Source organism: Ursus americanus, chromosome 4 (assembly GCF_024610735.1).
Source record: "Ursus americanus isolate L20-20 chromosome 4, mUrsAme1.1.p, whole genome shotgun sequence".
Taxonomy (NCBI): Eukaryota; Metazoa; Chordata; class Mammalia; order Carnivora; family Ursidae; genus Ursus; species Ursus americanus.
This window is the reverse complement of record NC_142130.1, coordinates 24814776-24841774: the sequence shown is the minus strand read 5'-3', so window position 1 is coordinate 24841774 and position 26999 is coordinate 24814776. Positions and strand designations below refer to the sequence as shown.

Genomic DNA, 26999 nt, shown 5'->3' with positions numbered 1-26999 from the left:
TTATTTCCATTATAATAAGTTGACAATCTGAAGAAACCAGTTTGAGGACTTAAGTCTAATTCTTGGCTCAGATGTAATCATTGTGGCTTCAGCAAGGCCCTCTATAAGCTTTGGACTCCTTGAGAAAAGGAGGTGAGTTAGAGCAAAAGACCGCTAAAAACCAATCCAGCTCTAATGCTCTTATAGTGTGGAATTCTTCCTACATCTGCTAGAGCCTTTCATAACCCCTTACTTCTCCCAGGTTGTATTCTTCTCTTGCTACCTCACCTACTCCTTCTACTCCTTAACTTCACACATCCACCAGATTCCACAAGTGATACCCTGTTCTGTGGTAGGCAGGTTTCCAAAATGGCCACCGATGATCCTCACTTCCTGATATCCACAGCTTTGCATAATCCCCTCATCTTAAGTGTTATCTGATCCTAATCACTACTTCTTACAAAAAGAATACGGTAAATGGGATGGGATGCCACTTCCACAATTAGGTTACCAATGATTCTGACTTACATCTCATGAGCAGACTCTATCTATTGCCTTCCCAGCTTCCATGCTTTGATGTAATGAGCTGTCATACTGAAGAGGTCCATAAGGCAAGGAGCTGAGGGTAGTGTCTAGCCAACAGCCAGCTAAAACCTAAGGCCCTCAGTCCAACAACCCAGGTGAAACAACTCTGGCAACAACTCCCTGAGCTTAGAAGCATATCATTCCCCAGTCGAGCCCTCAGATGAGACTGCAGACTCTGGGACAATAGCCTGATTGCAGACTTGAAAGAGAACTGATGGTCCAGCTAAGCTGTGCCCAGATTCCTGGCCTAGAGAAAAATATGCGAAAATGGGTTTTTTAAGCTGCCGGGTTTTTAAACAATCTGTTGCACAGCAACAGAGAACCAATACTTTTTACTATGTGTTAATAAGGGAAATCCTCTGAATATTACTGAAGGGAAAAACATGAAAAACATGAAAGCTTTTGCCACCACCACCCTGGCCCTAAAAAAAACCCATCCCAGGGAACCAAAAAACAACATAGGCCTCTTCTATTTCCAACCATACCAACAGAAACACAGCCCTAAGAAACCCAGAGAGGTCTCCCTAGAAACCAGACATACCCTGAAGGAAAGGTATGGGGGAGCTTTAGTGCATCAAGACAAACCAAATGTCAGTTAGGGAAATGAAAGGGGAAATATCTTACTAGAATAGACCCAGGTCAACATGCATACTCTATCAGAGTTTCTCAGGAAAATGAAGGACATCATTTAAAAACTGCCTTATAACTCCAACACTGTAGACACTGAGAGTGGAAAGAATGAGTAAGAACTAGCCTCATTTACAAATGGGGACCTGAGGCTTAGAGAGAGGAACTGACTTATTTTACACAACCTATTAATTGCAGAACTGGGAGGAGAATCCATTTCTCTTGGCACAACTCAGTTTTCTTTCCAGTGCAAATGCCAAAAGAGATTAATTTCAAGCAAAATAGCAATCCACTTATTTTATTCTAAATGAATGTGACTTATAGGGTATCTTATCAGGATACCAGGATACTTGGAGAAAAATTCATAATGTGAATATGCATGCGAAAGCATCTCACATGCATGTATGTATTCGGATGAATTAATAGTTAAATGACAAGTTCTAACTGCTTATTTTAAAAGCAGATTAGGAGAGAAATCAACATAGAAAGGAAATGAAAGGATGCAAAAGTTGACAAGCTTATACTGTACTACTTCCTCCTGAAAAGTTAGAAAAGTCGGTATTTACCCTAGATGAGCGGGGGAAGGATGTGCCTATCATAAGATACATTATGTTACACATGATATTGCATCTGATAACTAGGATGAGGTTGAAAAATATTTGCATAGCACTTCATAATTTACAAAGCACTTTAATGCACAGTGTGCCGTTCACTATCACAACGCCCTGTATGGTAAGCACAGAATGTACTACCGTCATGGATGAGAAACACGAAGTTAAGAGATAAAACAACTGAATCCATGCTTCCCACCACGGCAAAGCTGGAGCCGAAATTCTAGTTTTCTAAATCTAAATGCGGAGTCCAAGAATTGCAGTTGCAAATCATTCTCAATGAAACGACAACAAAAATCTGCCAGGGTCTGTCAATTTACTATGTAACCAGAGAAAGACACTTCTCTAAGTTAGGGTTTCCTCCTCCAGAAAATGAAGACATTAGACCAGTGTCCGCTGTTGGTAAGAGCAGAGACCGAAGGGTAGACAGCTGAAGAGATGAAAGAAAGGAGGAAGAAGGTGCTGCTTACAAAACATCTGGTTGACAAGCAGCTTTGAAGGTTCTCAAAGGGTGGTCCCAACATCAGCACCATTCGGGCCCTTGTTGGAAATACAAGTTCTTTAGCCTCACTGGAAAAACTGAGGGGGTGGAGTCCGGCAATCTGCACTTCACAAGCCCTCCAGGGCATTCTGAAGAACAGTAACTTGACCATAGTTTTACATGCTTTAGTCTCTGTGCAGTGGAGAGATATAATGAGAATAAATTATACCAAGAGTCCAATGATAGGCTTATTAAACTGTGACAAGTTCATAAGTCATGATTTTTGTTTTTAAAGTGAACCTTGCTCAATTAGAAGAGGGATTATGGTGTAATGCACAGAAACAGATGTTGATGATTCATGCATATGTCAGATGAAAGGACAAGACTGGTTATTACTCTAGCTTTGGTTTTCGAGTCTATGCATTAGAAGCCATGGAAATAACTGAAAGAACTGGACAAAGGCTCAGGGACAGCAATATACTGCCTTTCAAATACACTTAAACTCTACGAGGTAGGTTCCAAATCATCTTGAACACCATGAATTTGGGTTCAAATTATCTTACAAAAAACATGAACTTGGTCTATCAGTTTGCAGAAACTTCCCTCAGGTTGTACATAATGACTTCCATCAACTTTAACCCAATCTTTTAAAAAAAAAATCTATAGTGAAATAATTGAAATAATAAAAAGACAGAGAGGAAAATCAATACAGCTTTTCCTTTATACAGGGCAAAAGCCATGCCAACTCAAAGCAAGAATCACCATAAGAAATCATCTAGAGTCCAATTTACAAATATTGAAACAGACCCAGAGAGAGGTAGTAACTATCCACTAGACATCCTGGCCAATCACGGAAATTCGGACTTCTGATGACATCTTAAATAATTGTTTCCAGAGGTCTAACTAAGTTGTTTCACTTTGTTCTTAAGAGATGACATATTCTTTGTAAAGTTGAGGAAATATCCCTATTCTGCTTGACCCTCAGAGTGTCTCACCTCTAACCCTTCTTGGTGTCAACCAGAGTTCTATTGATATTCACAAACACCATCTTCCAAGGTCACTGGAGATTCTTGTCAGTAACAATTCTAATAAATCACACATCTGTACTAGCTATCATGGCAAACAGCACAAAGCCATTATTGAGGCTGCGTAGTTTGTCGTAGGAACAAAAATAGTCAATTTAAGGACCTGGAGTAGAATCAAGGTCTTTTGTATTTCTTTCCAAATTTTATATCAGGGAACAGAAAACTCCAAGCCCGGTAACCAAGAATGAGAGTACCATGAAATACTAGTATCATTCAAATCAATTTTTCCCATCTGTTGCCTGAATTCCTTTCCCAGAATTCTTGCCAAAATTCATTTGATAATGATGATGGTGGTGAGCACGAGAGTAATCATAGTGTTACGTGAAAAATAGTGTATTCACATGTTAGACACACACCCATTACTTCATGTGGTCCTCATGTCAACTCTGAGATATGTTATTAACACAGATTCATAACTGAGGCTTAGAGAGTTTAAAACAATGCACTTGGTAAATGCCAAAGGATCATTTCAAATGCCCCCCAATGAAGGCAAACTTGCCATCTTCTAAGGTGGCCTACTTTGAACTTCACCTGCCCTTACTATTAGAAAGGCATTGTCCTTATGTTGCATTGCTGATTGCTTTTCTCAGCTTCTAAATACCCATCCTTGCTCTGCTCTCTGGAGCCGCACAGAAGTCTCATCCTACTTGCAGAGACTCCTATCTGAGCAAAAATAGGAGGCACAAACAGCTTCCATGATATCCAGGCAACGTTCTACTACCTCATCTTCTGGAAACAATACCCTATAAGTGCTTCTTCCTTAGGACGAATAACTCCGCTATAATGGTCAGTCTGTGTTCTCCCAATAGATGGGGAGTTTACTTAAGGCAGGAGCCATGCACAATTTTATAATATGTGTATTCCAGGCACACTGTTCAACACAGAGCTTTTTAAAAAAATTATTTTCAATTGAGATATAATTCACATACCATAAAAATACCAGGTAATCAATATCATTGCCTAATTCCAGAATATTTTAATCATTCTCAAAAAAATAACTCCTGTACATATCAGTAGTTGCTCCCTATTCTCCCCTCCACCCAGCCACTGGTAACCCGTCTTTCTGTGTCTATAGATTTGCCTATTCATATAAAAGGAATCATAGAATATGAAGTCTTTCGTGTCTGGCTTCTTTCACACAGCATAATGCTTTCAAGGTCCATCCATGTTATAGCATGTATCAGTACCCCATTCCATTTTATGGCTAAATAATACTCAATTTCAATGATATGCTACCTTTTATTTATCCATTCATCAACTGGTGGATATTTAAGTTATTTCCACTTTGGGCTATTATGAATAATACTACCATACATTCATACACAGGTTTTTGTGTGAATATATGTTTAAATTATCTTGGATATAAAAGAAATAGAACGTCTTGGTCTTCTGATAACTCTACGTCTAATCTTTTGAGGAACTGCTAGACTTTTTCCAAAGTGGCTGCACTGTCTTACAATCAACCAGCAATATAGGGTAGCTCCAATTTCGCTATATCCTTGCCAAAATGTGTTACTGTCTTTTTTATTACAACCATCTTAGTGTGCATGGAGTGGTACCTCATTGTGCCTTCACTTGGTCATTTCCCAGATGAATAATGACAACAAGTGCCTTTTCCTATGTGTGCTGGCCTCTTCTGTATCTTTAGAGAAATATCAATGCAGATCCTCTGTCCATTTTTTAATTGGATTATCTGTCTTTTTCTTGAGTTGTAAGAATCTTAATATAGGCCCCATCAGAAGTATGATTTGTGAATGTATTATCCCAGTCCATGGGTTGTTTTTTCACCTTGATGGTATTACTTGAGGCACACAAGTGTTTACTTTTTTTTTAAAAAGATTTATTTATTTATTTTAGAGAAAAGAGAGAGAGAGACAGCATAAGTGGGAGGGGCAGAGGGAGAGGGAGAGAGAATCTCAAGCAGACTCCACACTGAGCATGGAGAGGACACAGGGCTTGATCCCAGGACCCTGAGATCATGACCTGAGCTGAAAGCAAGAGTTGGGCACTTAACCGACTGCACCACCCATGTGCCGCAAAGTGTTTACTTTTGAAGAAGTAAAATGTATCTGTTTTTTCTTCAATTGCTTTGTGCTTTTGGTGTTACTGACTAATTCAAGGTCATGAAAATTACTCCCATTTATTCTCTAAGAATTTTATAATTTTAGCTCTTATATTTATGTCTTTGATCCAGCGTAAGTTAATTTTTATATATGATCTGAGTTAGAAGTCCAACTTCAATCTTTTGCATGTGGATATCCACTTGTTCTAGCATCATATGTTGAAAAACTATTCTTTCCCCCATTGAATGTCTTGACACCAACGCTGAAAATCAGTTGGTCATAAATGTAAAGGTTTATTTCTAGACTCTCGAATCCATCCCATTGAACTACATGTATCCTTAGGCTAGTACCACACTGCTTGATTCCTATAGTTTTGTAATAGGTTTTGAAATTGGGAAGTGTGAGTCTTCTACTGCCCCCCCCCCCAAGATTGTTGTGGCTATTCTTGATCCCTTCAATTTTCATATGAATTTTAAAATTTGCTTGTCAACTTCTACAAAGAAGAAAGCTGGAATTCTGATAGGGATTGCTTTGAGTCTGTACAACAATTTGGGGAGCATACCATCTTAATGATATTAAGTCTCCTAAGCAATGAACACAGGATGTCTCTCCATTCACTCAGGCCCTCTTTAAGATTTCTCAACACCTCAACAGAAATTTTATGTTCAATTTAGTAGTCAATGAATAAAAGAAAAAAAAATGAATAAATGAGTGAACAAACCAATCAATAAATAATAGAGAGAAAATCCAAGCAGCTCTTGGAGAATCATATGCAATGGCCACCACGTTCTTGAATATCTTTCCCTGCTCATAAAGCCACCCTCCATGAGTCCCAGTTTTCAAGGTACATCTTAGTCTTCTTCTCACATCTTCAGCAGCAAGTCCTATTGTTTCTTTCTCTTTTGCCTGTCTGATATGATGGATAGTGTTAGAGGAGTGCTGGTCTGAATGACCCATCTCCGTTCACACCCATCCTTCAGAAGGTACTTCAGAAAACTTGTTCTAACACAGCTGCAAGCAGACCACCCAATTCTCTCTCTTTTTACTCCCCTTGCTGTTTGTGAGGTCTGATCGCAAGTGACTGTAAAAATAGACTTGCCCATAAACAAAGTTAAACATCATAACTTTTAGCTATGCTAGGTTGGCTGATGAGAAAAGGAGCCCTAAAATTAATATTACATAGAATATTATGTCATCCAGGATGCTGTTTATAAAAACCGTTTCCTGACTTTGACTGCTTGGGTAAGGATCAATTTAACATAAGTTGGCCATTTGGGAAATAAAACATCACGCTGTGTAGGTTGGGTGGTGGAGACAGCCAAGAAGATTCCTTATTGCTAAGGAGCTTAGCACATCTCGAAACATCTAGGAAGCAGCACTTTCCAATATTTTCATATAAGTAGTAAAATATCAAGATGAAATTAGGAAGAGTTTAAAACACCTCACAAATGATTCAGGTAATGGTCTCATGCATATGACTACTAGTCCTTTAAGCTTTCTGAAACACCACATGTCTTAAAAGAGACAAATAAATATTCTATCTCTTTAGCCCACTTTAAATCTTATATTTTATTTATGCTAGCAAATATGTTACTTTAATGGAGCCATTGTTTACCGTCAATATAAACAAAGAATCCATTTAGAATTAAATGATCTCTTTTTAAAAAGTCTGAAGTTTACATATTTTTAAGGATGTTTATGGGCGCACATACGTACATACATACAGAGCTTATTTTCATTTAAAAAGCATAAGTTAGATTTAGGAAAGTCATTAGTTTTGAAATGGCTTGTAACTGGCATATATTTATGACATTTCAAATATTGGTCAGGAGGTATCAGAAACAATGTGGTAAAGGAAGGAAAAGATGAATCACAGAAACCCAAGCAAAAGAGTCATATGATAATTCTGCATTTTTTTTTTCCTGAAGAAAGGAAATATCTATCAGTTCATCATTCAGGTAACTTTTGTCCCCTATCACTGAATTCAACGAATTTATCACATTGATCTTTGTATTAGGAAACACTGAGTAAGAGAACGGTTTTCTCGCTTCAGCAATTCTAAAGAGGACACAGAAAATAACTTGATGTTTATTTTTTATACCAGCCCAATAATAAGAAAATGGTATTGTATTGAATTATAACCTAAGATAATATCATCTTCTCAACCAAGTGCACTGCCTTCAAGTGTCAAAAGGCAATCCAGGGGATAAAGCTAGAAATTCTAGCGGAATCAGTACCCATCAGTAAGCTGTCCTTAACAAATCTCATTTGCCTCAGTTGTACTTATTTTGAATTGATGCAAATACATGCCCACTATGTAAAAATCAGAAAGCAACAGTACCTTTGCTATGCACTAGCCGGATGTCAAATCTAGACTGGATTCTCTGGCAGACCTCGAGGGTGTGGATACTTACATCATTACTGGACTCGGTGACAACATTTACTCATGAAGGCAGTAAATATGAATTTGTCTGCCTCTTGTGTGCCAGGAAACAAAAGATAATCTTGTCTCAAGGACTTCCCAGTCTGGTACTTATCACAACCGTTTCTTTGCTGTTCAAGCTTAAGGCATCACACACTTTTATCTGGTCTCAGTAAGGTATACTCTGTGAGTGCCGTCGTAAGATGTCTTACTTTACATTTAAGCAGTGTGTGATTCAGTAGAGCAAAACACAATCCAATTCCCTTCTGTGGCCTTGAACTCTGATATGACAGCATAACTGAGGGGCACATGGAGGTGATGGCCCAGCGACCAAAACAGAGAGACAAATTCCAAAATTCGCAAGTGTCCCTGTCTGTACTTACTAATGAAATCTATACCGGCTGATTCAATAGAAGTATTTGCCCAGTTGGTATCTTTTATTTCAAATAAAACTCCAGGTTAGAATTTTATAAGGAAAGATGGATGCTCAAACCATGAAACACAACGCACTCTGGTTCTATGTTTGTAATTAATAGATTCCCTGAAAGGCAATGCATGACTTCCCTTGTAGTTTTTCCACAGTGTGAAAAGAACCTTAGCAGTTATAGTCCAAGGTGATATTTTGCATGGAGGACAGACCAGTTACTCGCCATGACAAATGGTGATATGTAGGAATGGTTATTAACCACCTCCAACCTTCTGTCTAGAGAGACCATCATTATCATCATTATACTTTAGTTTGAGTAGGAAGCATATAAAGGAAACGGGTATCAAGATGGACAAAAACAATGACCATATCTTATCTGAGGTTTGCCTTTTTCTCTTAAAACTCAATATTCTTATGTACTTGCCATGGTAAGGTCTAATCATCTTAAGTAAAAAATATAGCTGGATTTGTAATTTGTTGTTTATTTTCTTTTTAAATTGGAAAAAAAAAAGGTGGTGGGGGGGGAACATGGGGTTTCAGACCAAAGCTACTTGCAAAATAAGTACTTAAACAGTGGGAGAGGAGGAAAGAAACAGGGAAACCAGTCCTGACAAGAAAGCTCCTTAATTTTACAAATGCAGTGTGTGCTTCTGCACGGACACCGAGTTAATCATTCTCACTAAGATGCTGTTAGAAAATGGGAGAAAATCAACAGCCAGCTCTGTGTGTCTCTTTTTAAACCAAGGCCTGGACTGAGAGATTCGGTGTCATATAAGACAATCACCTCTGAGCCAAGGACTCACCCAGGTATGGCAAAGAAATCGGTTAAAGGCTACCCCCCGGGACCAAGGCCAAGGTGCCAGAGACGACGCCCCCCCCCCCCCCCCCCCCGGCTCTAGCAGGCCTGGCTTCTCCATGGTACTCAGCAGCAGCAACCTGCTTGGCTCCCTCTCCCATCGCTGCTAGGAGCTAACCTACACCCTACACCGGGAGCACATTCTTACACTGGGGCAGGTGAAATGGACATTTGTCTGCCAAAGTTCTGTAGAGGCGCAATCCAAGGTATATTTTTGGCCTAAATTTCCACTCTGAAAATGTTCTATTTTCATGGCACCCAAAACAAAGATTAAAAGCTAACTTTATTATTATTTGTCACGTATGACACAAACAGAAGCATCACCTTCTAAAAAAAAAAATGGAGGAGGTATAAATGTTATTGAGATGCAATTATATACAATCTAAAAATTAATTGCCCGTCATCAAACTCTTGGCATGCAGGTCTGAGTCAGCTAACCACTCCTCCACCCCCATCGCGTTGTTATTTCACTGCTGAAGTTTTCTAGCAGGTACAGACTAATTCAAAATAAACCCGATCTTCTCAACGCGGACAGTGCAAATAATAAGATCTGTGTTTCTTCTCAAGTGGTATTTCCACACATTTTATTTTCTTGTACTCCAGTTCGTCTCATATATATATATATATATAAGGTTTCTACAGTGTTTTCAACTTTTCCCATAGCTCTCAAAGAAAGCTATTAGTAAACAGACAGTGCAGACATAGCGACAACTCCAGTGTTTCTTTTCTCTAGCAAATCACAGCATGCTCCCAAGGTTTTCCCAGGAGAATATAGGAAAAGGAAGCCAACACTGTCCACACCTATTCCCTTTCTCAAACAGCATAAGACCCAGCTCGTATCTCAATTCTCCAGAGACCCAACAAAGAACCCACCAGGTCCCAGCGTGCAAGGAGAGCCCACATCCCAGCAGAGTGTCAGTGCGCCTCAGCTTTCAACCCCCAGTGGCCTGCATGTTTGGGTTGCACTGAATAATATGAAATATTAAAAATTTAATTACTAATTAATCTCCCCTGCAGCTGCTCATGGCTTTTGCAAGCTAGAACAGGGAACGCAAGAGAATTGCAGATCCGTGGCACCACCAGACTCCACCCTGATTACACTGTCTCCAAGCCCTCGGGCCACGTGAATTCCTAATAAACAGCCTTCCATACAACACGCACACACCTGAAATACTTTCTCAGTTGGCCTCACAGATTATTGCTCTGTGCAAAGAACTTAGTGTGGGAGCCCAGGGATTGCAATTAAAGTGTGTCCATGTGACCAAACAGCATGTATGTTCTGTTTCCAAATAGACTAAGAAGTTACAGTCATTTTTAAATGCCTTAAATTAGGAAGATAAATATGTCATTTACAGGGTAAACAGCATGCAGAAATGATGAGCTCCAAATCTTCAAAGACCCAAAGCTTTAAAGCAACACAAGCTAACAATCCCAAGGCAAAATGGGAAGAATCGTGTGAAAGGTTGGTCGCTTTGTGCGAACATCTTATTTCTTGTAGCTGTAGAACAATACTGCCTCTCTGCCAAAGGGAAGTCACTGTAGTTACCATGCCCATCTTAGAAACAAAGAAAAGGCAGCTCAGCCTGGTGATGGCATAGTTCTCACAAATGAAGCTCTTCCCAGAGAGGTGAGCACATGGAATGGAGAAAACAGTAATCTTCTTCCTGGCAAATTTGGACTCTAAACTCTCAAACTATGCCCAGACCCATCCTTATTGCCCAAAATCTCTCCAACATTTTCATACTAGCATAAATGAGGATAGGGAAACCGCATTCGATCAATTGAAAAGTGACTTGATTCAAAAGTTACTAAATCCCCAGGTACCATGAACTAGTAATATAAAATATCTGAAAGTTTTTCCAGGTCACCTAGGGACCAGCTCCAATGCTACCCAACTTCTCGTGGGAAGAAGAGGCAGTTTTGTACTAGGGATTAGAAGACCAGCGCTCTAGCTCTGCCTCTGCTAAGAGAAGGGGGGAAAATTCATGATTTATCCTTTGTCTTCTAAGAAACTGACAGAATTACAATTGAACCCTAGCATAGCTGCACTTCTACCCAGAAATGATACTCAGTGGGTAAGGTCAGGTTATCTACTAACTCACAGATGCTATATGGGCATAAATTTTCTGTTTACCTTTGAGGTATGTTCTTTATCTCCTCCTTTGTTATGTTTCCAAGACATATTTTTAAGGAAAGTACCACAAAAGAGAGACACTGTGGAATAAACTAATTGAGATGCTAAAAAGAACCACACTGTCCCTCGGTGGTTGTTATCATCCACAGAGAACCATTATAGCATGGTTCAGGCAAAAGAGAACCATTCATCTCGCCTCTAACTGAGCCTCATTGAACAATATTCTTTCCCTCTCTGGGGAAAAACTTTCCTTCTATAAAGTAAGTGTTGGGCTACATGACCTCAAGAGCTCACTTAAGCTCGGATACTCTATGATCATACTGGGTCTGTGATTCACTCCATAACCACCTCTGACCTTCTCACAGCTGCTCCTCTAAAACTCTTTCCTAATACACGCATTTTAAAATGATGAGAAATTTTAGTTTCAAACACTAAGGTAGTTTCGTTGCATAATTCTGTGCAATGTCACAAATGTGTATTTTTACATCATAAAATTCATTTAAAAAATTACCCCCAATCCCACTGTAGCCAGAAGCACTATTGCTATCTCCCTCCATCCCCCACGCCCGTACTGCCCATCCTCCTCTTACTATAAGTACTTGGGCATCAAGAGGGATACCTAGGTATTAAGTACAGGTGATTTCTTCATCTACCATTCCCCTTTGAATTCCACATATCCTGTATGTCACAAAGGACCTAACTCATTCCTCAAACAAGGCATTCACATTCAACATTCCTTGACTTCCTCATTCCTGTTTTTCTGGTACCTTGAATCCCATGTCCTTCCCATGACATAGGCAGCCAAGAAAACTCAAATGCTCCATGATGTCCCCCGACACTTCCCTAGAAAGGTATATAAGTATAATGCTGATATTCCTATTTTTGATTTTTCAACAATTTCAACATCTGGTGAGTCACATGATAATTTCAAGCAGCAGAGGAAAGTGCTTCTTTGGTGTCCTTTCTAATTGTTTATGGGTTTATCTCTTCTCTAAGACCAGAAATTACTCTAGAGCAAGGAAATGTTGATGCTGATCTTTATGTTTCCAATGCCTAATCCACAGTGGGATCTCAATAAATGTTAGGTGAGTGAGCGAATATGTAGAATGAAGCCAAATTTCCCAAATTAAAAAATGGATAAATAAGCACACCGAACTAAAGCTGGGAAACCTGAGAGCACGAATGATTCCCTTGGAAAAAGAAAGAAGATGTCCCATAAGATATATTTTTAATAGCTCAGACACTTTTTGAAGTTATAGAGCTCCTTTGGACCTCTCACTCTGCAAATACTTCACACATATCATCATTGTCCCTTAGATCCACGAGTCAAAGCAGGCTAACAAAGGTGATTCAGAGGTGGGCTTGGGTAAGCATACAACACATGTTTAAATAATGAGAAATCAGAGACCTACTAGCTTACTTTAAGTATTCAGGTGACTCAACAGATTTTGTCATTTGCTTTGTATCAAAAATGGAAACATCAAAGTTGGGCATTAATAGTCTACATTTCTAGGACTTTCCAAGTACCTTTTAATTACAACACAACACAGTCTCCTGCAGATATCATCTTCTCTTGGCACATATTTTTTTTTAATATTTTAAACGTGTGATTATTGTTCTCACAGCATATAATTATGTTAACCAATAAATACTAACACGTCTAATTCAGTTCTACCAGAGTGAAGATAATTCAGAGGAATGAGATGTATCTCTCAATTAACCCTTGCTTTCCTAAATCAGAATAATAAAAAAAAAGTTAGAAAGGAGCCCTCTTTAATTTCTGAATGGAACAGGCATATTGAAAGTAGATTTTCTCCTAATCCTCAACTTCTTCTATTTCAGGGTTCCCATTATTAGTTTTTTTAACCTTCTAAATGTTTTTTTATGAGAAAGCCATACTTAAGGGATACTGTTACTCATATGACTGATTTCATAGTCTTGTCATTGGTTAAAAAAAAAATTAAAAATTAAAATAAACACACAAAAAAAATCCTGGCATCCTCAATCTTGTTCTGGAACTTAAAACCAAACACAAAAAAAAGTCAAGGTCCAGCTGTTATGCCCTGAGATACGTCACTTACCTGCCTCATCTTTGTTTCCCACTGCAAACTAAGCACACCCTCTGTATCTCAGAGTTGAGGCATCTGTCTCTTACTAAAGTGAGAACATACATGAAAGTGCTTTACAATCAGTAAAGTACTGTCCAAATATCTGTGATTACGAGTTTGTGTGCACAGTACGATGGCTCAAACAGAAATGTAGATGCTGATTGACCCACTGAAATGCAGAGATTTATGGGAGGCATGCACAGACAGAGCCTTCCAGAATGAAAGCTATAGGGGCGCCTGGGTGGCACAGCGGTTAAGCATCTGCCTTCGGCTCAGGGCGTGATCCCAGCGTTATGGGATCGAGCCCCACATCAGGCTCCTCTGCTATGAGCCTGCTTCTTCCTCTCCCACTCCCCCTGCTTGTGTTCCCTCTCTCTCTGGCTGTCTCTATCTCTGTTGAATAAATAAATAAAATCTTAAAAAAAAAAAAGAATGAAAGCTACATTAAGCAAAAACCTCTAAGCAGAACCTCCCTAGTATATACTAGGGTACAAAAATTTAGGAGATTTAAAAAAAAAAAACAAAACCACCTAAAGAAAAGCCCTATTTAAAAAGGGCGGGCCGGTGTGGGGGGTTGTAGAAGTATTTGAGCATAAGACAGGTGAGTCCAGCTGTAAAGTCAGTGGTCTCGCCGTCCTGAGACACTGGGCTTGAGGTATGTGTTGGGGGGAATAAGAGAAAATGTTTAACATCAAACAATGGCCAGGAGCGATGAAGTAAGCAAGGCTCGTTGAAGAATAATTCTTCGACTTGGGCTCATCCTCTGGCATCTTTCCAGCGTTGGTCTTGTTTCTGTGTTTTTGTTTGTGTTTTTTTCTAGAATGAACTGTAATTTTCCCCTGCTTGAAAACCTTCAACTATTCCCCATTATCTTTATAAATGACAGGACAGAATGTTAATCTGGCCTTCCACCGTGTGCACAGGCTGTCGGTAGGGAACCTTGTGGTCCTCGAGCCACTCCAAGCCTTCAGGGGCGTCCTCTGCAGCCACCCAGCGGCTCGCAGTGCCCTGACCGCACCCTGGACCTTCCTGCTTTCCAGCTCAGGCTCTTCTCCCTTCTGGCCCCCAACATGCAGTGCCCCCTCCCTCCAGCTGAACAGGCAGGTTCTCTGACACACCTTCTCAGAGCCTGCCACGTTCACGTACTTCTACCGTATCTGCCAGAGTATGACTTCTGAAACCATGGGCTCTTGGAAGATGGCAGCGTGGTTCTTTTTCCTCCCTTTCAACGGCTCACTTTCCTTCTCCCAGCAGTTCCCCCAACAGACCAGAGCGCCTGCTCCATACCAGCCGCCCAGGGCACGCTGACAGCAGTGAAATGCACTTTCACCAGGGGCAGGCCCGGTGGAGCTCTGGTGTTTCACCTTGTGCCTCCATGCGGCTGACGGCCCCATTACGTGTGTAGAAGGGGTCATGGGAATATGTCTAACGAGGAAAGCACTGCCATCTTATGTGTGGAAATGACTGACAGCAGAGAGGCAGGACTGGCTTTCAGCTCATGAAAGAAACCACTGTGAACACAGGAGCTGCTGTTCAAGAACCAGCACGAGGCCCAGGGTGCCGAACGCACTAGCACGTAGTCAAGCAAACATCACACGAGTCGAACAACAGTGATGACAGTGCCAGGCCCATGTCTGCACCTAGAGTTCTGCTGGCTGTCTTCTGAGGACCCGGAAGCCCTCGAATAGATCTGCTGTGGCCTCCGCGAGACCCGAGAGAGACACGATGACCGACAGCAGGGGGAGATGAGCTTCTGCGATGCAGGTAATAAACTGAGGAGCAGAGAAGTGGCCAAGCTCCAAAGTAAGCACAGAAATGCACAGAAGAGCTAATGAGAGGGCTCCACTTGCACTTACAATACAGATCCTAATTGCTATCACTAACTCTGGTGAGATGGAGGAGAAATACACATTTCCAAAGCGCCGATGCCACTATAAGCTGTTCACCAGCTTTGGAAAGAAAAGTAAAACAAGTCGTGCTCCTCAATGTAGAAATCCCACCCTGAGGCATCGGAGACGGTTAAGGAACTCCAAGGAAAATGGACAGGGACATGTCCCTCAGAGCATTACTTGCAACAACCACCCAAAATAGAAGCCACCTCCATCTCCAACATAAAGGGTCTCTGTACAGAAGACGCAGCCCTCACTTTAACTTGACCCTCGCCACGCTAAAGCATATTTGTGAAGACTCTGCCAACACATAACAAAATAGCCCTCAGAGGGAAAGCCAGAAGAAGTACAGGGCAATAAAGTAAGAGCAGGTTTGGTTTTCACACTTTTGTATGACATTCTTGTGTTCCTTTAAAAAAATACTCACAAATTCAATTGAAGTTTCTGTCAACTAGCATACGTTGATATTAAAAAAACAAAAATGACAATGTAGAACACTGACTCTGAGAAGATCAAAAAAGAATGGAAGGGCAACAAGATACGGCCTGTTCGCTCAGGTCGCTGTGGCCTCCCTGGGGTTGGCAGCGTGGACACGTTCACAGAGGGCTCTTACCTGTGGGGGCCGAGGCTTGTAGGGGGAGCTGCACTCAAGGTCGGCCAAGATGCTAGTCAGCGAGTCTATCTCGGCATCCAGGCTGGAACGTCTCTCCTCAAGGGTCTTGCCTCCAGGATTTCCCTGCTAGAAGCAACAGAGACATGTTACACAAAACACATACACACACACACACACAAACACAAAAAACCAAAAAACCAAAAAAGCAAAACCAAAACAAAAAACATTTCCAATATCTAGTGATATCAGTCTGTGTGCAAATCTCTCAAGTTACAGTGTGGCTTTGTCCAAGCTTTTCTGCACCTCATTTCTTTCATCTTTTACAAAACCTGAAGTAGAATTATCCTGTTTTGACAAATAAGAAAACTGAAAGATATTAAGTGATTTGCCTAAAATCACATCCATTAGAGGCTTTTTTTTTTTTTTGATGAGTCTACAAGTAAAAGGAAAGAAATGTCTCCACTCCTGGGCTGAAGGAACAGATCCAGCTGGGGAGACATTACAAGTTCTTTGTGTTCAGAAACCATCACATAGAATGGCAGCATTTGAGCTGGAGCAGGAAGGGGCACAGGCGGGAGTCTGATGGTCTAGGAAGAGGAATCAGCGGGTTAAGTGTGGGCGTCAGATGTGTCTGTGAGAGAGACAGTGCGTTCCAAGCAATGCCCCTTCAAAGTGCACTAGAATGGGTCTGCTCAGAGTTCTAGCCAAGGGGCTGCAGAGGAAGCATGTGGCAGTGGTCACTGGTTATGAAGCCGGAGATTCTCTGGACTTCACATGTCAATACCACATGTTATCACATGCGCTGACCCCCACCTGTACTCCGAAGCACAGGGGGTGAGTAGAGGGCGAGACACTGTCACAAGGGCATTCCCAGGAATCATGAGCAGGCTTGGGGAAAACCAGCAAACAGTCTGCCTAGAGCTTAAGGCAAGGAAACAAAAACTGAGATGGTCTTCAGATTTGGAAGCAGGGTGAGTTAAAATCATCTTTTAAGGTGACAAAGTAATACTGATGTGGACAGTATTGAGAGTGTCTCTTATGACTCCATCAAGAAACCAAAGTGTTGGGGCTCCTGGGAGGCTGAGTTGGTTAAGCTTCTGCCTTCGGCTCAGGTCATGATCCTGGGGTCCTGGGATCAAGCCTTGCATCAGGCTCCTTGCTCAGCAGGGAGCCTGCCTATCTGTCTGTGTGCCCTTCCCCCTGCTTATGCTCTCTCTCATTCTCTCTCTGACAAATAAGTAAAATTATATATCTATCTATATCTATCTATATCTATCTATCTATCTATCTATCTATCTATCTATCTATCTATCTATCTATCTATCTATATCTCCAAAGTGTCTATAGCAAGACCCAATCAAAATGAAATAATGGGAAATTGGTGTAATCTAATCAACTCTGTTAAACTTATCTAAGGCCATTAAATATCAGGATAGTGTGTGAAAGAGTTTAGAAAAAGCATTGGCCAAGAAACCAGAATATCCTCAGCTACAACAGAAAATAGGGTACCCTGCTAAGCTAACACTAAATCTTACACTCCTCCAAGTAATGTATCTTGTTAGTGTGTATGCTACATCGGATAACAGTAGCATAATAGTATTAATACCACTCATTCCTTTTCCTCTAGTAGCCTGCTCACCAACCCACCTTTCCTGACTCCTGGAACTTAAAATTTAAGTCTCTGCAGAAAACAGACCAAATAGGATCTGGTGTGTCTGTCAGTCTCTTGTGAATTTAGCTTACGTGAGTTTATCCCCCTGGACCTGATCTGTCCCAGGAACCCTGATAGCATCAACATCTATGAAGTCATGGCCCAGCCCCACAGAGCCAAGCACAGACGGTTGTCGGTCCCAGAGGCAGTGACGTCCTTCCTTGTGAGCCCTCTGTGAATAGGGGTAATGTTTATCCCATCACCTAAAGCAGCCTCCTTGTCATTTTCTGGGTCTGAGTGTATTTCTATGATCCTTGCACTCTGACCCCTCACCCCGTTTTGTGTATTTTTCTCATAATATCTGTCATCATCTAACAGTGCCTTTTCTATGTATTTGGCCGTCTATTGTCAGTCTGCCCAAGAGAACACACACTACATAAGGACAGGATTTTGTCCATATTGCTCCTCACTGTTTCCCCACAATCTTATTCAGGTCTTCATCCATGGAAGTGTTCAAGAAATTCTTTGAGTAAATAAATGAACGAGTAATGACAGACTCTGCCACAGGTCCAGTCGGCAACCTTCTTCATATCCGCATCTTTCGGGTGAATGCAGCTAGACGTATGGCAGGGGCATTGGACGCTCTAGTATATGGAATACAGAATAGGTTCGAGAAAGGGGATCAGAATCCCAGCGTGGTGTGCGCACACCTGTGTCTGTCTGTATATCCCATGCTGTATGGGATTTGTAGATTCATGCTGATTCCCATGCTGATTCAGATTTGTAGATTGCCCTTGAGAAAATTGAGAGATTTTCCTCTGCTCTCTTGCCATAGCCAAAAATGGAAAATAGTAATAATAGCAGGTGGGTTATATCTTCTCAGACTCTGAATTTCCAGTTTGACCAAGCCCTACAAGGCCCATGGGTCTCTGCCCTAGGAAGATATGTTTCAGAGTGCTAATCCCACTATCAGAGGTGATTTCATCCTTATCCCACTCAGAAGTACTAACTATGAAATATGGCAGTAGTATAAGAAATAAAATCCCTTTAAAACTTAACATTCATGTAAACATTCTGGGGAATGGGTCCTGGTACAACATGGAAAGACAGGACATTGGTGTTTGGGAAGGCAACTGAGAACTATGTGAATCTGATTCTCCTATGTGTATTTCCATAGCGTCACAGACAGCATACTATATCGGTAAGGGTGGGGGATTGGTTCAATTCTTCTCTGGGCCGTAGTTTCCTCCCCCTCACCTGCCCTACCTAAGCCAGAAGAATGTTACAAAATTCAGATAAGAAAATGGATGGGAAAATACTTTGTAAACTGTAAAGTGCTATAATTATGATCATTTTCTTAAATAGCATTAATTATAGTAACCAGTAACTATAAATTAATATGAATAATATAGCTATTGTTAATTATTCTTCTTCTTAAAGGGAGCATCATTCATTAAGTGTCCCCTTGGGGTATCAGTAAAGAGACAGAATTTAATCAGGTCTTCAACATCTGTACTTTAACTGTAGTAGAAAGTACATCAACTGCCCATGCTCTGAGTACTGGGATATCTAACCACAGACTCAAAAGTCATGGAGTCATCCTGAGCTATACAATGAAGCAAGTAATTATAGTGCTTAACGAGCCTGTACATGTAAGGCTTCAGTTGGCATCCAGCCTCCTTATCCTCTCTTCCCTCCAAGTTGGGACTACTCCTCATTTTTAGTTTCTCCTATTAGGTTGACGTAATTCAACAGGTCTCAGCCTAGTGCTGCGGGATTTTGCACTAAGACCCCCAGCCCCTCACTGCCCTGCCTGACCTTCTGATAAGAGCTCTGCTGCCATATTTCAATCCCCATTATAGATCAGAACAGGTCTCTTTCTCACTTGAGTGTCTCTATTTTATGCCTCGGTTTAACTCATGGAACTCCTGCCACTTCCTACAGCAGTGCTCCTCTCGGTCCTCTCCTCTGCGGAACCTGTAGATGCAGGAACTATCCTCTACTCTCAACACTCTATACTAGATCCCAGAGGCAACCGTCTTAACAACCAACTCACAGAGTCGTACACCCTTAGCAATGTGTTTTCCCAACTTCCTATCCCTGCAGCCTTACAATCACCTGCTCAAGGCCCCACAACAATAAGGAAGACTCCCCTGGCACGTTGCTTAAAGCGACTTTTCTAGATTCTACATGACGTCCTATTAAGGGGTCACTGTAATAATAACAATTCTCATGCTCTTCGACCAAACTAGAGAGATTTCCAGTGTCTTAGCCCAGGTTCTGCCAAAAAACAAGGCCTGAGACAAAAGCTGGTGTGTAGGTCACTTGTTTGGGAAATGACTCTCAGGAAACAAGACTGAAGGGCTGGAAGATTTAAGCAGGGGAGGGGGAAAGGCCAATTCAAAGGTGCTAGAGTGAGCTGGCCAACACTGTGGACAACTAGGACTCCACTCTGCTGGGGCGGGGGTGCTCTAAGGAGCCCTGGGAAGCATGCCTCAGATCTCCCCACCTAAGGGATGAAAGGAGGCTACGTAATCCTCAGGCTCCAGTTTTCCACAGGTTTAGGGTTGCCTATGGGTTATAAACTCCCCTGTACTCATGCCAAGAAGTAGAATGGTGGCAGAAGATTGTCAGGGCAGAGAGTGAGAGACAGATACTGGAGGTGAGGTGCTGCCAGGTCATACCCGTGCAGAAGTGGGCACCGGAGCAGTGGCTGGGGTGTGCAGGCGGGAAGAGAGGACGAGAAGCTCGATACCAATGCAGTCCAGTGACTGTCTTTTCACTCACTAACCGCTATAAAAACCCCATGAGGTAGCCACCCATGATATTATTTTCTATAAGATACTTATTTTCATTCATTCAATAAAAATGTATGTGACAACTCACCAAACCACAATCGGGGCTTATTATAACTTGGACAATCATAATTCTTTGAGCCACTAGAATTATAGGGTAATGAGTTCCCCATGGCGAACATGTAAGAACAGACTTTAAAGCAGAGCCCAGAACCAGAGTGTATAGCATGGGAGGTGACTTCTAAGACTCTAACTTGAAATGGGTGACCTTTTTGCCCACACGCGGCTTATCCACCGTACTGCTTATCACTACGGGTAATAGACAAGGAGTGACGGTACAGAGCTAGGAAAGAGTATTATTCAATTGTATTTATTCATTCTTTATACCCAAAGGTCTTTATTAAAAAAATAATTAAACTCACAGAAAAGTTGAACTCCACCCATATACCTTTCCGCCAGATGCATCAATAGGCAGCACTAGGCCATACTTACTTGCTCTCTCTCTCTCTATCTCTCTCTCTCTCGTAACAAATACATTTATTGGTTCCATTTGTTATTGCAGCTAAACCATCTGAAAGAAGTTGTAGAAACTTCCCCTCCATATACTTCGGCTTACATCTCCAAAGAATTCCTTGTACCATGATCACACCTGGGAAGTGTAATGCAGGTGTGGATTTTTTTTTTTTTTTAATGTAGACTCCACACTGAGCCCCACATGGGGCTTGAACTCACGACCCTGAGATCAAAACCTGAGCTGAGATCAAGAGTTGGACGCTCAACCGACTGAGCCACCCAGGTGCCCCTGGGTGTGGAATTTTCTAATGCGCACGCATGCTCACATTCACCAGTGATCTCAGTAATGCCCTTTTATTTACTGTGATTACTTTCCATCCAGAATCCAATCGATGATCACACGCCGAGATGACGTGTCTTTTAGTCTCTCCCCTCTGCGCCCCTATTTTTGTCTTCCATGAAACGGACTAAGAATTCAGGCCAGGTGTCTTAGAAAAAGTTCAACCATCTTGCTTTGTCTGATGAATAGACTTGGATTAAAACAAGTTGGACAAGAATATTATGTGCATGATGCTGTGTCCTTCCCACTGCATCACATCAGGAAGCTCAGGATGACAGTCTGGCTCGGTTTAGTGGTATCAAATTTGATGCCTTGATTAAGGTGGTGTCCACCAGATTTCTTCATTGTAAAAGTTGCTCTCTTCCCTTTTAAATCAATAAATTATCTGAGAGGTGACACTTTAAAACCCTGCTATTCTTTTGCTCATCAAGAATCTTTCCCCCAAAGGTTTTAGCATCCATAGAAGGTCCTTGTCTGAACTACTTACTTCACTGGTGGCTGCAAAATGGGGACAGGGTTCATCATTAATGAATGGAAATAAGGGCATTCTGCTTTGGATAACAACAAGTCATTTGTTAAGTATTCACTTCGTTTTGAGGTAGGGGAGCAGGACAAATTGCAATGTCCACTGCTATGAAAAAACATCAGGAACCACCTGATCAAATCAACATTCTTAAAAAGAGAGTTCCTATTCAGGCTGGTAAGAGAACCAAAGGATCAAGGGGAACGGTCTAGTTAATTAAGAACCATTGTCTGTCCTAGGAAGCTTACTGCCTAGAATTAGAGCTCATGTCAGTATCACACTCAAGCTATGCATGGGCCTGACCTCATCCTCAACAATGTCCAGAATCTTTGAGGTGGCCAAGCAATCACAAGGACGTATCACAGAAGGGGGATTTGAAGAGCTGAGATTTTTAAGGGACAGCTCAAAAGCACACCTGGGAAAGAAAACAAATCATGGGAGAGAAAACTTGATGTGACATGTACTAAATCTATGACATTTAAACCATGTTTCCCAAAGCTCAGGGAACTTCAGCAGACCCCATGTGTAACACCAAGGGAATCCCAAAGGGACCCAAGCTTGGGCTTCCTTTAGTGATTCATTAGGGAAAAAAAAAAAAAATCCCAGATAGCTTAGAAATATAAAACTATCTCATCTCAGGAAACCCTAGAAGGCTAGGAACACAAAACAGTAGATTCTTTCACATGCAATTTTGATTTTCTTCTCAGTGGAATTAAGTATTAATAATACAGCATGGATTTCACTTCATTTTTATTTTCTTTTATGGTCAGTGAAGTTCATTATTCCCTTATTTCTAAGGTTAATGAAAAAAACGAACACGGCCGGCGATAACAAAAGGGTACCAAAAAGCTGTACTGTCTATGAACAACAACACTAAGTATTTATCATTGATCAGCTCTATGTTTAATGAAGCTGAGAATATAATCAATGAATTTCTTCGTAATCATTTTTATTAAACTCCCCCTTCCACACAAAAAGTAATGGCAAAGCCTCTGGAGTCATCCCTGTAGGGGTTAGACACCTGTAGCTGCCACCTGCCAGCTTGGTGACATTAAGCAATCTACCCAAGCTCTCTGGGCCTCAGTTCCTCATGCTGCTGCTACAAGGATTAAATGAGTTCCTATGTGCCAAGTACTGCTCACATCTTAAGTATTCAGTAAACATTAGCTACTTAACTATTACCTTGACCACAGTCTCAAAATAAATGCTTTGGCTGCCACAGTCCTAGTGAGTATGTAAGTTTTAAAAGCATTTTGATTCAAAGTAAATTCAGCTGTTGGAGCCTCAGTTACATGAGGCTCCAGTACTTCTTAGCCCACGGCGGGGCTAGGAATGAACTGTGAAGAACCCAATTCTAGATCAGGGGTTCTCAAACTGCAGTCTGTTGTAGAACCACTTGGAGAGCTTGTTAAAACACAGATTCCTGGGATCCAACCCCCAGGGTTCTGGATTCTGTGTATCTTCGGTGAGGCCCAAGAATTTACATTTCCAACAAGTCCTGAAGGGATGTCGACAGTGTGGCTCTGAGGAGCACACTTTGAGAACCACTGCTCTAAGCAAATTTCTAACACAAGGAACATTTAAAGGGTAAGTGTGTGTGTGTGTGTGTGTGTGTGTGTGTGTGTGTGTGTGTCAGTCTGTCTGTCTGCGTCTGTGTGTGCCTTGAAAATATGAAGAGACAATCCAAAAAATGGGTAAGAAAGATCTGGATAAAAATAAGTTGGAAACAGTAACACTGCTACTTACCATCATCCCCCGTGCTATGGAATAATCGAAGTCCCCTTATCGCACTGATTCTGATAATGTTGAGTCGACAGGCAGCATACGGTAGTGAAAATTACAGAAAATATGACCTATTTTATCTAATAGAAATGTCACTTTATTGAAGAGACCCAAAATGCTGGAAGAGGGAGAACATGCTTTAATTCATGCCTGTGTACTCTCCTTCCCACTCATTTAGCTAAAGGGCTTACCTTTCTGAAACCCATCCGCCTTATCAAATGTACTCTCCTCCAAGAAGGCATTACTGACAACCAAATAACTTGATAACTGGCTCTCCCTTGTCTCATTCGGTATGACAGCAATAGTCACAGGGTAACTCTCACTGTTGATTTGTGCTGAGTAGGTCCCATGCTGCTCTATGACAGGTTTGTGCTAAGTTGCAAGCAGGCTTCATCCCTCACCTCAAAGAGTTTATAGTCTACTAAATAATGTTATTGTCATATCTGCCTAGTAGTATCGAATACACTAGGTTTTTTGAGACTCTTTGTAAAACTATACAGAAGAGACAAGGGATTTAAAAACAAAAGCAATCCCCTTCCCTAAGAAGCTTATTATCCAATGGCTAGCAAAAATACTATTCAACTTTTCCAATGTGGAAAACCAGGCTAAAACTCCAGTCTCTTTAGCATCTAAAAAGATTCATCTACCCCAGAGGTTAAGGACGGTGGTGAAAAGTGCCACAAAAAGCCATCTTTGGAGCAAACTCTGCTGTTCTCAAAACAGAGACAACATTTTTATGATTCAAAAGAAAAGAACAGGTTGGCCACAGGGAGCACAGCACTGAAGAACCAGAGAGCAGGGTAATGAGAGAAGACAATGAGAGTTTTCCATGGTTCTCATATACTTGAAGCAAAAACATCAAGGTAAAACCTGAACACTAGACCCGATCCACACCTCAATTTTTTTCCTTCACATTCTGTATCAACTCATACTTTGCAGTACTAACATACCCAAAGTTGATAACGTTTGGCCAACCCACATCTTTTTAAAGGAAACAGCTCTGCCACTATCCCTTGTTGCCAAAAGATCCATATTCTGGACCATGTAACTCCGCTTCAAAACACTGTGGCCCACAGAAGCAAGGCTGGTCACCTGACCAAAGATCCAGGAACAGGATGGTGAACCTAACTTTTGGCCAGTGACAAAAAGATGAGCAAGGCTAATAAACTTTCTTTCCTTATAAATTTGAGGGAAGACACATGTCACAAAACCACCATGAGGATAAACTGTGGTCATGAAAAGCCAAGAAGATTATGGCAAATTACTAATAGTCAAAACACACAAGGAGTTAAGAAGCCAATTATAGTGGGCAGGTGGGGAATAAGGGACATGCCAATAGTGGAGAGGCAGAGGATGGAAGAGGGAGGAGTGGGAGGGAGGGAGGGAAGAGGAAGGCAAAGCAAAGAGAGATGGCTCTAGCCCTGAGCCTTCTGCTACCAGATCCCACCCACATGGATTCTTGAGATAAACTCCTTTACATGGAGATACTCTGTGGGATCTCCATTCCCCAGTCAGCCTGACTGAGGCAGCCGCACAAGACCCACTCACTCAAAGGACGACTATGGGAAGCCATTATCTAACTGTGACACCATCAGGACTGAGTTTCCCTTCCTGAAACTCAATTTATTCCTCTATAAAATGAGGGGCATGAGCCTTCCAGGTCCTCTTATTTTTTTCAGTTCTCTCATTGGGTCTAAATGACATTTCACAACTTGCCCCTTCTGATCTTTGTGGCCCACTTGCCACCAGATCTAATCCCACCTGAGATTGGCCACTTCAGAGTGTAAGCTGACTCAGTTGTAAGTAAGAGCAGGGGCATGGTCAAGTGGTTGATGCCTGCGTACACACAAGCAGCCTCGTTTCTCACGGCTCGGTGCAGCTAAGAGCGCAAAAGCAACAAAATACCCCCAAAATGTACTTTTCGCTCTAGTCACCTACTCACTGAATTATTGCTGCTGAATTCTAATCTTATAAAATAAAAATAATACCCTTAAAGGAGCTCCTTACAATTAAAATAAAGATCAATTTGCATGACAATGGCTATATAATCACATGGGAAAATATGTTATCTATCATCAATAAAATGCAAATCATAATAACCACAAGCAGATTATTTGACAGTAACATAAACCTTTTTAAAGCAGAAGAACCCTCTGCTGAAAATGAAATTATACACAAAACCCCATGACTTACACGCAGAAAAACACAGCAGCACTGGCTCAAGTACAGCAGGGGGAGGCCTGGGGTTCCACCCAGGGGGTCCTCCCCATTGCCTCCAGTAATGTCCCCTGAAGCCCCGCTGCAAAAGACAGCTGAAAAATCACTGCTCAGGTCTTCTAGGAAAGCTATAGCTGAAGACGCAGGATCCATAAAAGCCACCTTGCCAGTCAGCCTCCAAGCCTAGTTAGCAAACACTATACCTAGCTGCCTTTTCTGCAGTGTGTGTGTGTGTGTGTGTGTGTGTAAAAAGGAGGCGCAGGCACACCTCAGATATTGGGGTTTGGTTCCAGACCACCATGATAAACGAACTATCACAATAAAGCAAGTCAAAAGAATTTTCTGGTTTCCCAGTGCATATAGTAGTTATGTTTACACTGTACGGTAGCCTGTTCAGTGTACAATAGCATTGTCCAAAAATATAATATATATACCTTAACTAAAAAATACTTTGTTGCTAGAAAATGCTAACCATCAACTGAACTTTCAAGCAAGTCAGGATCTTTTTGCTGGCGAGAGTCCCGCTCCCTGCTGCCGGCTGCTGACTGCTCAGGCTGGTGGTGCACTGAAGGTTGGGGGCCTGTGGTGATGTCCTAAAATCAGATAACTATGAAGTTGACTGCGTTGATAGAATCTTCTCTTCATGAACAATTTCTCTGTAGCAAGTGATGCTGTTTGACAGCATTTTACCCACAGAACTCCTTTCAGAATTGGGAGTCAGTCCTCTCAAGCCCTGCGGCTGCTTTATCAACTAAGTATATGTAATATTCTAAGTCCCTTGTCATCTCAACAATCTTCACAGCATCTTCACCAGGAGTGGACTCCATCGCAAGCAACCTCCTTCTTCACTCCTCCATGAGAAGAACTCCTCATCCGTTCAAGTTTATCATGAGATCGCAGCAATTCAGTCCCATCTTCAGAGTCCGCTTGTCATTCTAGTTCTCTTGCTGTTTCCCCCACACCTGCAGTTTCTCCAATGAAGTCTTGAACCTCTCCAAGTCATCCATGAGGGCCAGAATCAACTTTTTCAAATTCCTGTTAACGCTGATATTTCAAGTTCTTCCTGTGAATCGTGAATGTATTTAAAGGCATCTAGAATGGTGAGTCCTTTCCAGAAGATTTTCTTTTTTTTTCAGCTTTATTTTTATCGTTGTTGTTGTTATTATTATTATTATTATTATTATTATTATTATTATGCCCAAAAGGTTTTCAGTTAACTTTACCCAGAGGAATTACCGCCTATGGTAGCTGTAGCCCCAGGACATGTATTCTCTTAAAGAATAAGGCGGGAAATTACT

General features: G+C 41.4%; 1 protein-coding gene across 27 annotated transcripts in view; it reads right to left on the bottom strand.

Moving 5' to 3' along the window:
- Positions 1–26999, bottom strand: part of LPP (LIM domain containing preferred translocation partner in lipoma) — a 639448-nt gene that overhangs the window by 310167 nt on the left and 302282 nt on the right. For 26 of the 27 annotated variants that reach the window (XM_045811268.2, XM_087861490.1, XM_087861508.1 and 23 more), the window contains one exon: positions 15881–16006. In XM_045811268.2, coding sequence (XP_045667224.1) covers positions 15881–16006 — 126 coding nt within the window. The remainder of the gene's footprint in view (positions 1–15880; positions 16007–26999) is intronic. The other variant, XM_087861503.1, reaches the window with a different exon arrangement.